General features: G+C 45.9%; 1 protein-coding gene across 1 annotated transcript in view; it reads right to left on the bottom strand.

Moving 5' to 3' along the window:
- The window catches only part of LOC144677253 (IQ motif and SEC7 domain-containing protein 2-like), a gene marked incomplete at its 5' end in the record, with an annotated part of 33,419 nt that overhangs the window by 4,750 nt on the left and 15,461 nt on the right, over positions 1 to 13,208 (bottom strand). Inside the window, one exon of the mRNA XM_078537436.1 lies at positions 3,399 to 3,569. Within this exon, the coding sequence (XP_078393562.1) occupies positions 3,399 to 3,569 (171 nt within the window). The remainder of the gene's footprint in view (positions 1 to 3,398; positions 3,570 to 13,208) is intronic.

The raw sequence follows: 13,208 nt of genomic DNA, 5'->3' as shown, positions 1-13,208 counted from the left end.
CTCTCTCCCCGTGACGTCACTCTCTCCGTAACTCTCTCCCTGTGACGTCACTCTCTCCATAACTCTCTCCCTGTGACGTCACTCTCTCCCTGTGACATCACTCTCTCCATAACTCTCTCCCTGTGACATCACTCTCTCTGTAACTCTCTCCCTGTGACGTCACTCTCTCCCTGTCACATCACTCTCCCTGTAACTCTCTCCCTGTGACATCACTCTCTCCCTGTGACGTCACTCTCTCCCCGTGACATCACTCTCTCCCCGTAACTCTCTCCCTGTGACATCACTCTCCCCGTAACTCTCTCTGTGATGTCACTCTCTCCATAACTCTCTCCCTGTGACATCACTCTCTCCTTATAACTCTTTCCCTGTGACGCCATTCTCTCTGCGTAACTATCTCTCTGTGACATCACTCTCCCCGTAAATCTCTCCCTGTGACATCACCATCTCCATAACTTTCTTCCTGTGACATAACTCTCTCCCTGCAACTCTCTCCCTGTGACATCTCTCTCTCCCCGTAACTCTCTCCCTGTGACATCACCCTCTCCATAACTCTCTCCTTGTGAAATCACTCTCTCCCCTTAATTCTCCGTGATGTCACTCTCTCCATAACTCTCTCCCTGTGACATCACTCTCTCCCTGTAACGCTCTCCCTGTGACATCACACTCCCCATAACTCTCTCTGTGACATCACACTCTCCATAACTCTCTCCATGACATCACACTCTCCATAACTCTCTCCCTGTGACATCAATCTCTCTCCATAACTCTCTCCCTGTGACATCACTCTCTCCCTGTAACACTCTCCCTGTGACATCACATTCTCCATAACTCTCTCCCTGTGACATCACACTCTCCATAACTCTCCCTGTGACATCACACTCTCCATAACTCTCTCCCTGTGACATCACTCTCTCTCCATAACTCTCTTCCTGTGACATCACTCTCTCCCTGTAACGCTCTCCCTGTGACATCTGACTCTCCATAACTCTCTCCCTGTGACATCACACTCTCCATAACTCTCTCCGTGACATCACACTCTCCATAACTCTCCCCATGACATCACACTCTCCATATCTCTCTCCCTTTGACATCACTCTCTCCGTAACTCTCTCTCCGTGATATCACTCTCTCCCTGTAACGCTCTCCCTGGAACAGCGGGAAGATTCACACAACAGCCTCCCCACGGTCAGTGCACACGGTTCAGGAACACCTCAGTGTAGTCTCTCAACTGAGGCTCGGGTTTCACGACAGCTCTTGGTGTAACAGCTACATGGAACAGAAACTGGGCTCGGTCCAATGCCCCTTGCCAAACCCCCACTCGCTAACCCATGTCCTGAAGGAGCCTGGAGTCTTCCATCACTGTAAATCTTCACTGCACCCTCTCAAGTGGCCAAACAATCCTTTCTATGAATAAAACAACAGGACCGTCCCCAATGTGATAATTCCCCACCCTTCCTCTCTGTCTCTGTCTCTCTCTGTGTTTCTCTCTCTATCTCTCTCTCCACCTCTCTGTCCCTCTCTCTATCTCTCTCTCCTTTTCTCTATCTCTCTCCCTCTGTCCTATCTATCTCTCTCCCTTTCTCTATCTGTCTCTCTCTCTCTCACTCTCTCTCTATCTCTGTCTCTGTGTTTTCTCTCCAACTCTCTCTCCACCTCTCTATCCCTCTCTCTATCCCTCTCTCCTTCTCTCGATCTCTCTCCCTCTGTCCTATCTATCTCTCTCCCTTTCTCTATCTGTCTCTCTCTCTCTCTCTCACTCTCTCTATCTCTCTGTCTTTCTCTGTGTTTTCTCTCTATCTCTCTGTCCCTCTCTATCTCTCTCTTCTCTCTATCTCTTTCCCTCTGTCCTATTGATCGCTCTCTCTTTTTCTATCTCTCTCTCTCTCTATCTGTCTTACTCTCTCGCTGTTTTTCTCTCTCTGTCTCTTTCTCTCTCCCGCGATTGCCAAGCCCTTTGTTCACCTACAGATTTCTCGTATCTATATATTCATTTCAACAATGCTCAGGTGAAGCACCCAGGGATCTTTTCCAATATTAAAGTCATTTAGCAGTGCAACTGGGGCTGAATACACTGTCTGAGTGACTGAGATATCCTAACATTGACAAATATCCTGGTTTGTAAATCATATTCACACAGGACAGTGCAATTAACAACTGGACTTTACTCTGGATCTAACCCCGTGCTGTACCTGTCCTGGGAGTGTTTGATGGGGATGGTGTAGAGGGAGCTTTACTCTGTATCTAACCCCGTGCTGTATCTGTCCTGGGAGTGTTTGATGGGGACGGTGTAGAGGGAGCTTTACTCTGTATCTAACCCCGTGCTGTACCTGTCCTGGGAGTGTTTGATGGGGACGGTGTAGAGGGAGCTTTACTCTGTATCTAACCCCGTGCTGTGCCTCTCCTGGGAGTGTTTGATGGGGACGGTGTAGAGGGAGCTTTACTCTGTATCTAACCCCGTGCTGTACCTGTCCTGGGAGTGTTTGATGGGGACGGTGTAGAGGGAGCTTTACTCTGTATCTAACCCCGTGCTGTACCTGTCCTGGGAGTGTTTGACGGGGACGGTGTAGAGGGAGCTTTACTCTGTATCTAACCCCGTGCTGTACCTGTCCTGGGAGTGTTTGACGGGGACGGTGTAGAGGGAGCTTTACTCTGTATCTAACCCCGTGCTGTACCTGTCCTGGGAGTGTTTGACGGGGACGGTGTAGAGGGAGCTTTACTCTGTATCTAACCCTGTGCTGTACCTGTCCTGGGAGTGTTTGACGGGGACGGTGTAGAGGGAGCTTTACTCTGTATCTAACCCTGTGCTGTACCTGTCCTGGGAGTGTTTGACGGGGACGGTGTAGAGGGAGCTTTACTCTGTATCTAACCCCGTGCTGTACCTGTCCTGGGAGTGCTGGATGGGGACGGTGTAGAGGGAGCTTTACTCTGTATCTAACCCCGTGCTGTACCTGTCCTGGGAGTGTTTGATGGGGACAGTGTAGAGGGAGCTTTACTCTGTATCTAACCCCGTACTGTACCTGTCCTGGGAGTGCTGGATGGGGACAGAGGAAGCAATAAGGAAGAACCTATCACACTCCCCGGCAACCGGACGGACAGGTTGACCCCGGGCGGAGAGATGCAAGAAACAGAGACAGCAAGGAACAGAACGCAGGAGGATTAGCAGCCTGGAGAAGAGAGGGTTAACCAGGGGGTACAAACAGGGCAGCAATAAGTAGCAGAGCCGTGCCCACCGACTGCAGGTGCCCAGCAGGTTAGTCAATGCACCCGGAATTGCCCAGCTCGCCCTGCTGCGTCCCGCCCGCTCCCCTCTCCCATTCCCACCAAAACCCGCCCCCTCCCCTCCCCTCCCCCACTCCCAGCAAACCTGCCCCCGCCCTCCCCCGCCGCCATCAGGTTACCTGCGTCGGAGAGGTCACGCAGGGAGCTGCTGAGGGCGCTGCGCTTCAGCCCCTCGCCTACGGCGTAGGTGTCGTCCAGGCTGGTCAGCGTGCCGTTCACCGTGTCCTTCTTCAGGCTGGCGCTTTGCAGCATGGTGGTCCGGATCACCCCTTTCTGCTTCTCCAGCTCAGCTGAGGGCCGGGGGGAGGGGGAGGGGAAAGGGGAGCTCACGGTTAGAGAGTCAGTCTGCACGTACGGTACATCGACCCAACCCCTCGATTAGATTCCAGTCACTACCTCGTTCCGGGTATCTGTTATTCTATATATAAACCCCCCCCGAACCCCTCGATTAGATTCCAGTCTGTAACTCACTCCCGGGTATCTGTTATTCTATATATAAACACCCCCCGAACCCCTCGATTAGATTCAGTCTGTAACTCACTCCCGGGTATCTGTTATTCTATATATAAACCCCCCCCGAACCCCTCGATTAGATTCCAGTCTGTAACTCACTCCCGGGTATATGTTATTCTATATATAAACCCCCCCCGAACCCCTCGATTAGATTCCAGTCTGTAACTCACTCCCGGGTATCTGTTATTCTATATATAAACCCCCCGAACACCTCGATTAGATTCCAGTCTGTAACTCACTCCCGGGTATCTGTTATTCTATATATAAACCACCCCGAACCCCTCGATTAGGTTCCAGTCTGTAACTCACTCCCGGGTATCTGTTATTCTATATATAAACCCCCCCGAACCCCTCGATTAGATTCCAGTCAGTAACTCACTCCCGGGTATCTGTTATTCTATATATAAACCACCCCGAACCCCTCGATTAGATTCCAGTCTGTAACTCACTCCCGGGTATCTGTTATTCTATATATAAACAACCCCGAACCCCTCGATTAGATTCCAGTCTGTTACTCACTCCCGGGTATCTGTTATTCTATATATAAACCACCCCCCCCGAACCCCTCGATTAGATTCCAGTCTGTAACTCACTCCCGGGTATCTGTTATTCTATATATAAACGACCCCGAACCCCTCGATTAGATTCCAGTCTGTAACTCACTCCCGGGTATCTGTTATTCTATATATAAACCCCCCCGAACCCCTCGATTAGATTCCAGTCTGTAACTCACTCCCGGGTATCTGTTATTCTATATATAAACCACCCCGAACCCCTCGATTAGATTCCAGTCTGTAACTCACTCCCGGGTATCTGTTAATCTATATATAAACCCCCCCCGAACCCCTCGATTAGATTCCAGTCTGTAACTCACTCCCGGGTATCTGTTATTCTATATATAAACCCCCCGAACACCTCGATTAGATTCCAGTCTGTAACTCACTCCCGGGTATCTGTTATTCTATATATAAACCACCCCGAACCCCTCGATTAGATTCCAGTCTGTAACTCACTCCCGGGTATCTGTTATTCTATATATAAACCCCCCCGAACCCCTCGATTAGATTCCAGTCTGTAACTCACTCCCGGGTATCTGTTATTCTATATATAAACCACACCGAACCCCTCGATTAGATTCCAGTCTGTAACTCACTCCCGGGTATCTGTTATTCTATATATAAACAACCCCGAACCCCTCGATTAGATTCCAGTCTGTTACTCACTCCCGGGTATCTGTTATTCTATATATAAACCACCCCCCCCCAAACCCCTCGATTAGATTCCAGTCTGTAACTCACTCCCGGGTATCTGTTATTCTATATATAAACGACCCCGAACCCCTCGATTAGATTCCAGTCTGTAACTCACTCCCGGGTATCTGTTATTCTATATATAAACCCCCCCGAACCCCTCGATTAGATTCCAGTCTGTAACTCACTCCCGGGTATCTGTTATTCTATATATAAACCACCCCGAAACCCTCGATTAGATTCCAGTCTGTAACTCACTCCCGGGTATCTGTTATTCTATATATAAACAACCCCGAACCCCTCGATTAGATTCCAGTCTGTTACTCACTCCCGGGTATCTGTTATTCTATATATAAACCACCCCCCCCGAACCCCTCGATTAGATTCCAGTCTGTAACTCACTCCCGGGTATCTGTTATTCTGTATATAAACCCCCCCGAACCCCTCGATTAGATTCCAGTCTGTAACTCACTCCCGGGTATCTGTTATTCTATATATAAACCACCCCAAACCCCTCGATTAGATTCCAGTCTGTAACTCACTCCCGGGTATCTGTTATTCTGTATATAAACCCCCCCGAACCCCTCGATTAGATTCCAGTCTGTAACTCACTCCTGGGTGTCTGTTATTCTATATATAAACCCCCCCGAACCCCTCGATTAGATTCCAGTCTGTAACTCACTCCCGGGTATCTGTTATTCTATATATAAACCCCCCAACCCCTCAATTAGATTCCAGTCTGTACCTCACTCCCGGTTATCTGTTATTCTATATATAAACCCCCCGAACCCCTCGATTAGATTCCAGTCTGTAACTCACTCCCGGGTATCTGTTATTCTATATATAAACCTCCCCCAATCCCTCGATTAGATTCCAGTCTGTAACTCACTCCCGGGTATCTGTTATTCTACATATAAACCCCCGAACCCCTCGATTAGATTCCAGTCTGTACCTCACTCCCGGGTATCTGTTAATCTATATATAAACCTCCCCCAATCCCTCGATTAGATTCCAGTCTGTAACTCACTCCCGGGTATCTGTTATTCTATATATAAACCCCCCAACCCCTCGATTAGATTCCAGTCTGTAACTCACTCCCGGGTATCTGTTATTCTATATATAAACCCCCGAACCCCTCGATTAGATTCCAATCTGCAACTCACTCCCGGGTATCTGTTATTCTATATATAAACCCCCGAACCCCTCGATTAGATTCCAGACTGGAACTCACTCCTGGGTATCTGTTAATCTATATATAAAACCCCAAACCCCTCGGTTAGATTCCAGTCTACAACTTACTCTCGAGTATCTGTTATTCTGTATATAAATCTCCCTGAACACCTCGATTAGATTCCAGTCTGTAACACACTCCCGGGTATCTGTTATTCTATATGTAAACCACCCCGAACCCCTTGATTAGATTCCAGTCTGCAACTCACTCCCGGGTATCTGTTATTCTATATATAAGCCCCCAAAAACCCTCGATTTTATTCCAGTCTGTAACTCACTACCGGGTATCCGTTATTCTATACATAAACAACTCCCGAACCACTCGACTAGATTCCAGTCTGTAATTCACTCCCGGGTATCTGTTATTCTATATATAAACCCACCCCGAACAACCTCGATTAGATTCCAGTCTGTAACTCACTCCCGGGTATCTGTTATTCTATATATAAACCCACCCCGAACCCCTTGATTAGATTCCAGTCTGCAACTCACTCCCGGGTATCTGTTATTCTATATATAAGCCCCCAAAAACCCTCGATTTTATTCCAGTCTGTAACTCACTACCGGGTATCTGTTATTCAATATATAACCCCCCACCCCAAACACCTCGATTAGATTCCAGTCTGTAACTCACTCCTGGGTATCTGTTATTCTATATATAAACCCCCCTGAACCCCTCGATTAGATACCAGTCTGTAACTCATCCCCGGGTACCTGTTATTCTATATATAAACCCCCCCCAAACCCCTGGATTAGATTTCAGCCTGTAACTCACTCCCAGGTATCTGTTATTCGATATATAAACCCCACCGAACCCCTCGATTAGATTCACAGCCTGTACCTCACTCCCGGATATCTATTATTCTGTATATAAACTCCCCGAACACATCGATTAGATTCCAGTCTGTAACTCACTCCCAGGTATCTGTAATTCTATCTATGAACCACCCGGAACCCCTCGATGAGATTCCGGTCTGTAACTCACTCCCGGGTATCTGTTATTCTATACATAAACCACCCCGAACCCCTCGATTAGATGCCGGTCTGTAACTCACTCCCGAGTATCTGTTATGCTATATATAAACCACCCCGACCCCCTCGATTAGATTCCAGTGTGTAACTCACTCCCGGGTATCTGATATTCTATATATAAACCACAAAGAACCCCTCGATTAGATTCCAATCTAGAACTCACTCCTGAGTATCTGTTATTCTATATATAAACCTCCCCGAATGCCTCGATTAGATTCCAGTCAGCAACTCGCTCCCAGGTTCTGTTATTCTATATATAAACCCCAACAACCCCTCGATATGATTCCAGTCTGTAACTCTTCCCCAGGTATCTGTTATTCTATATATAAAGGACACCAAACCCCTTGATTAGATTCCAGGCTGTAACTCACTCCCGGGTATCCGTTATTCTATACGTAAACCCCCACCGAACCCCTCGATTACATTCCAGACTGGAACTCACTCCCACGTATCTGTTATTTTACATATAAAACCCCAAACCCCTCGGTTAGATTCCAGTCTGTAACTCACTCCCGGGTATCTGTTATTTTATTTATAAACCCCCTGAATCCCTCGATTAGATGCCAGTCTGTAACTCACTCCCGGGTATCTGTGATACTATATATAAAACCCCCGAACCCCTCGTTTTGATTCCAGTCTGTAACTCACTCCCGGGTATCTGTTATTCTTTCTAAACCCCCTGAAATCCTCGATTAGATTCCAGTCTGTAACTCACTCCAGGTATCTGTTATTCTATATATAAAATCCCCGAACCCTTCGATTTGATTCCCATCTGCAACTCACTTCCGGGTATCTGTTATTCTATATATAAATCACCCCGAACCCCTTGATTAGATTCCAGTCTGTAACTCACTCCAGTATATCTGTTATTCTATATATAAACGCCCAAAACCCCTCGATTAGATTCCAGTCTGTAACTCACTCCCGGGTATCTGTTATTCTATACATAAACCACCCGAACCCCTCGATTAGATTCCAGTCTGTAACTCACTCCCGGGTATCAGTTATTCTATATATAAACCCCCCGAACCCCTCGATTAGATTCCAGTCTGTAACTCACTCCCGGGTATCTGTTATTCTATATATAAACCACCCCGAACCCCTCGATTAGATTCCAGTCTGTAACTCACTCCCGGGTGTCTGTTATTCTATATATAAACCCCCCGAACCCCTCGATTAGATTCCAGTCTGTATCTCACTCCCGGGTATCTGTTATTCTATATATAACCCCCCCCCGAACCCCTCGATTAGATTCCAGTCTGTAACTCACTCCCGGGTATCTGTTATTCTATATATAAACCCCCTGAACCCCTCGATTAGATTCCAGTCTGTAACTCACTCCCGGGTATCTGTTAGTCTATATATAAACCTCCCGAACCCCTCGATTAGATTCCAGTCTGTAACTCACACCCGGGTATCTGTTATTCGATATATAAACCCCACCGAACCCCTCGATTAGATTCACAGCCTGTAACTCACTCCCGGGTATCTATTATTCTGTATATAAACTCCCCGAACACCTCGATTAGATTCCAGTCTGTAACTCACTCCCAGGTATCTGTTATTCTATCTATAAACCACCCCGAACCCCTCGATTAAATTCCAGTTTGTAACTCACTCCCGGGTATCTGTTATTCTATATATAAACCACACCGAACCCCTCGATTAGATTCCAGTCTGTAACTCACACCCAGGTATCGGTTATTCTATATATAAACCACGCCAAACCCCTTGATTAGATTCCAGTCTGCAACTCACTCCTGGGTATCTGTTATTCTATAAAAAAGCCCCCAAAAACCCTTGATTTTATTCCAGTCTGTATCTCACTCCCGGGTATCTGTTATTCTATATATAAGCCCCCAAAAACCCTCGATTTTATTCCAGCCTGTATCGCACTGCTGGGTATCTGTTATTTTATATATAAACCACACCGAACCCCTTGATTAGATTCCAGGCTGTTACTCCGTGCAGGGTATCTTTTATTCTACATATGAACCCACCCAAAAGCCTCAATTAGATTCCAGCCTGTAACTTACACCTGAATATCTGTAATTCCATATATGAACCACCCTGAATTCATCGATTAGATTCCAGTCACTAACTCACCCCCGGGTATCTGCTATTCTATATATTTAAGCCCCGAACACCTCGAGTAGATTCCAGTCTGTAACTCACTACTGGGAATCTGTTATTTTATATATAAACCCACCCCGAACCCCACGATTAGATTCCAGTCTGTAACTCACTACCGGGTATCTGTTATTCAATATATAAACCCCTCTGAACCCCTCGATTAGATTCCAGTCTGTAACCCACTCCCGCGTATCTGTTATTCTATATATAAACCACTCCGAACCCCTCGATTCGGTTCCAGTCTGTAACTCACACCCGGGTAATCTTTTATTCTATATATAAAGCCACCCCGAACCCCTCGATTAGATTCCAGTCTGTGACTCACTCCCGGGTATCTGTTATTCTATATATAAACCACTCCGAACCCCTCCATTAGATTCCAGTCTGTAACACAGACCCGGGTATCTGTCATTCTATATATAAACCACCCCGAACCCCTCGATTAGATTCCAGTCTGTAACTCACTCCCGAGTATCTGTTATTCTTTTAATAACCCCCACCGAACCCCTCGATTAGATTCCTGTCTGTAACTCACTGCCGGGTATCTGCTATTCGATATATAAAACCCCCGAACCCCTCGATTAGATTCCAGTCTGTAACTCATGCCCGGGTACCTGTTATTCTACATATAAATCCCCCGAACCCCTGGATTAGATTCCAGTCTGTAACTCACTCCCGGGTGTCTGTTATTCTATATATAAACCCCCCCCGAACCCCTCGATTAGATTCACAGCCTGGAACTCACTCCCGGGTATCTATTATTCTGTATAAAAACCACCCCGAACCCCTCGATTAGATTCCAGTCTGTAACTCACTCCCGGGTATCTGTTATTCTATATATAAACCCCCCGAACCCCTCGATTAGATTCCAGTCTGTAACTCACTCCTGGGTATCTGTTATTCTATATATAAACTACCCCCCTGAACCCCTCGATTAGATTCCAGTCTGTAACTCACTTCCGGGTATCTGTTATTCTACATATAAACCCCCGAACCCCTCGATTAGATTCCAGTCTGTAGCTCACTCCCGGGTATCTGTTATTCTATATATAAACCACCCCGAACCCCTCGATTAGATTCCAGTCTGTAACTCACTCCCGGGTATCTGTTATTCTATATATAAACCACAAAGAACCCCTCGATTAGATTCCAATCTAGAACTCACTCCTGAGTATCTGTTATTCTATATATAAACCTCCCCGAACGCCTCGATTAGATTCCAGTCAGCAACTCGCTCCCAGGTTCTGTTATTCTATATATAAACCCCAACAACCCCTCGATATGATTCCAGTCTGTAACTCTTCCCCAGGTATCTGTTATTCTATATATAAAACCCCAAACCCCTCGGTTAGATTCCAGTCTGTAACTCACTCCCGGGTATCTGTTATTTTTTATATAAACCCCCTGAAACCCTTGATTAGATTCCAGTCTGTAACTCACTCCCGGGTATGTGTTATTCTACATATGAACCCACCCAAAACCCTCAATTAGATTTCAGCCTGTAACTTACACCTGAATATCTGTTATTCTATACATGAACCACCCTGAATCCATAGATTAGATTCCAGTCAGTAACTCACCCCCCCGGGTATCTGTTATTCTATATATAACCCCCCAAACTGCTCGATTAGATTCCAGTCTGTATCTCACTCCGGGGTATCTGTTATTCTATATATAAACCACCCCGAACCCCTCGATTAGATTCCAGTCTGTAACTCACTCCCGGGGACCTGTTATTCTATATATAAACCACAACGAGCCACTCGATTAGATTCCAGTCTGTAACTCACTACTGAATATCCGTTATTCTATATATAAACCCCCCGAACCCCTCGATTAGATTCCAGTCTGCAACTCACTCCGGGATATCTGTTATTCTATATATAAACTCCCCGAACCCCTCGATTTGATTCCAATCTGCAACTCACTCCCGGGTATCCGTTATTCTATACATAAACAACTCCCGAACCACTCGATTAGATTCCAGTCTGTAATTCACTCCCGGGTATCTGTTATTCTATATATAAACCCACCCCGAACAACCTCGATTAGATTCCAGTCTGTAACTCACTCCCGGGTATCTGTTATTCTATATATAAACCCACCCCGAACCCCTCGATTAGATTCCAGGCTGTAACTCACTCCCGGGTATCCGTTATTCTATACGTAAACCCCCACCGAACCCCTCGATTACATTCGAGGCTGGAACTCACTCCCGGGTATCTGTTATTTTATATATAAAACCCCAAACCCCTCGGTTAGATTCCAGTCTGTAACTCACTCCCGGGTATCTGTTATTTTATTTATAAACCCCCTGAATCCCTCGATTAGATGCCAGTCTGTAACTCACTCCCGGGTATCTGTGATACTATATATAAAACCCCCGAACCCTTCGATTTGATTCCCATCTGCAACTCACTTCCGGGTATCTGTTATTCTATATATAAATCACCCCGAACCCCTTGATTAGATTCCAGTCTGTAACTCACTCCAGTATATCTGTTATTCTATATATAAACGCCCAAAACCCCTCGATTAGATTCCAGTTTGTAATTTACTCTCGAGTATCTGTTATTCTATATATAAATCTCCCCCAACACCTCGATTAGATTCCAGCCTGTAACTCACTCCTGGGTATCTGTTATACTATATATAAATCACCCCGAACCCCTTGATTAGATTCCAGTCTGTAACTCACTCCCGGGTATCTGTTATTCTATATATAAGCCCCCAAAAACCCTCGATTTTATTCCAGTCTGTGACTCACTCCCGGGTATCTGTTATTCTATATATAAACCACACCGAACCTCTTGATTAGATTCCAGGCTGTTACTCCGTCCAGGGTATCTTTTATTCTACATATGAATCCACCCAAAACCCTCAATTAGATTCCAGCCTGTAACTTACACCTGAATATCTGTTATTCTATATATGAACCACCCTGAATGCATCGCTTAGATTCCAGTCAGTAACTCACCCCCGGGTATCTGTTATTCTATATAATTAACCCCCGAACTCCTCGATTAGATTCCAGTCTGTAACTCACTACCAGGTATCTGTTATTCTATATGTAAACCCCACCGAACCCCTCGATTAGATACCAGTCTGTAACTCACCCCTGGATACCTGTTATTCTATATATAAACCCCCCGAACCCCTCGATTAGATTCCAGTCTGTATCTCACTCCCGGGTATCTGTTATTCTATATATAAACCCCCCCCGAACCCCTCGATTAGATTCCAGTCTGTAACTCACTCCCGGGTATCTGTTATTCTATATATAAACCCCCTGAACCCCTCGATTAGATTCCAGTCTGTAACTCACTCCCGGGTATCTGTTATTCTATATATAAACCCCCCGAACCCCTCGATTAGATTCCAGTCTGTAACTCACTCCCGGGTATCTGTTATTCGATATATAAACCCCACCGAACCCCTCGATTAGATTCACAGCCTGTAACTCACTCCCGGGTATCTATTATTCTGTATATAAACTCCCCGAACACCTCGATTAGATTCCAGTCTGTAACTCACTCCCAGGTATCTGTTATTCTATCTATAAACCACCCCGAACCCCTCGATTAAATTCCAGTTTGTAACTCACTCCCGGGTATCTGTTATTCTATATATAAACCACACCGAACCCCTCGATTAGATTCCAGTCTGTAACTCACACCCAGGTATCGGTTATTCTATATATAAACCACTCCAAACCCCTTGATTAGATTCCAGTCTGCAACTCACTCCTGGGTATCTGTTATTCTATAAAAA

The sequence above is a fragment of the Cetorhinus maximus genome, unplaced genomic scaffold, assembly GCF_964194155.1.
Source record: "Cetorhinus maximus unplaced genomic scaffold, sCetMax3.hap1.1 HAP1_SCAFFOLD_2365, whole genome shotgun sequence".
Lineage (NCBI taxonomy): Eukaryota > Metazoa > Chordata > Chondrichthyes > Lamniformes > Cetorhinidae > Cetorhinus > Cetorhinus maximus.
This window is presented reverse-complemented; position numbering and strand designations above follow the sequence as displayed.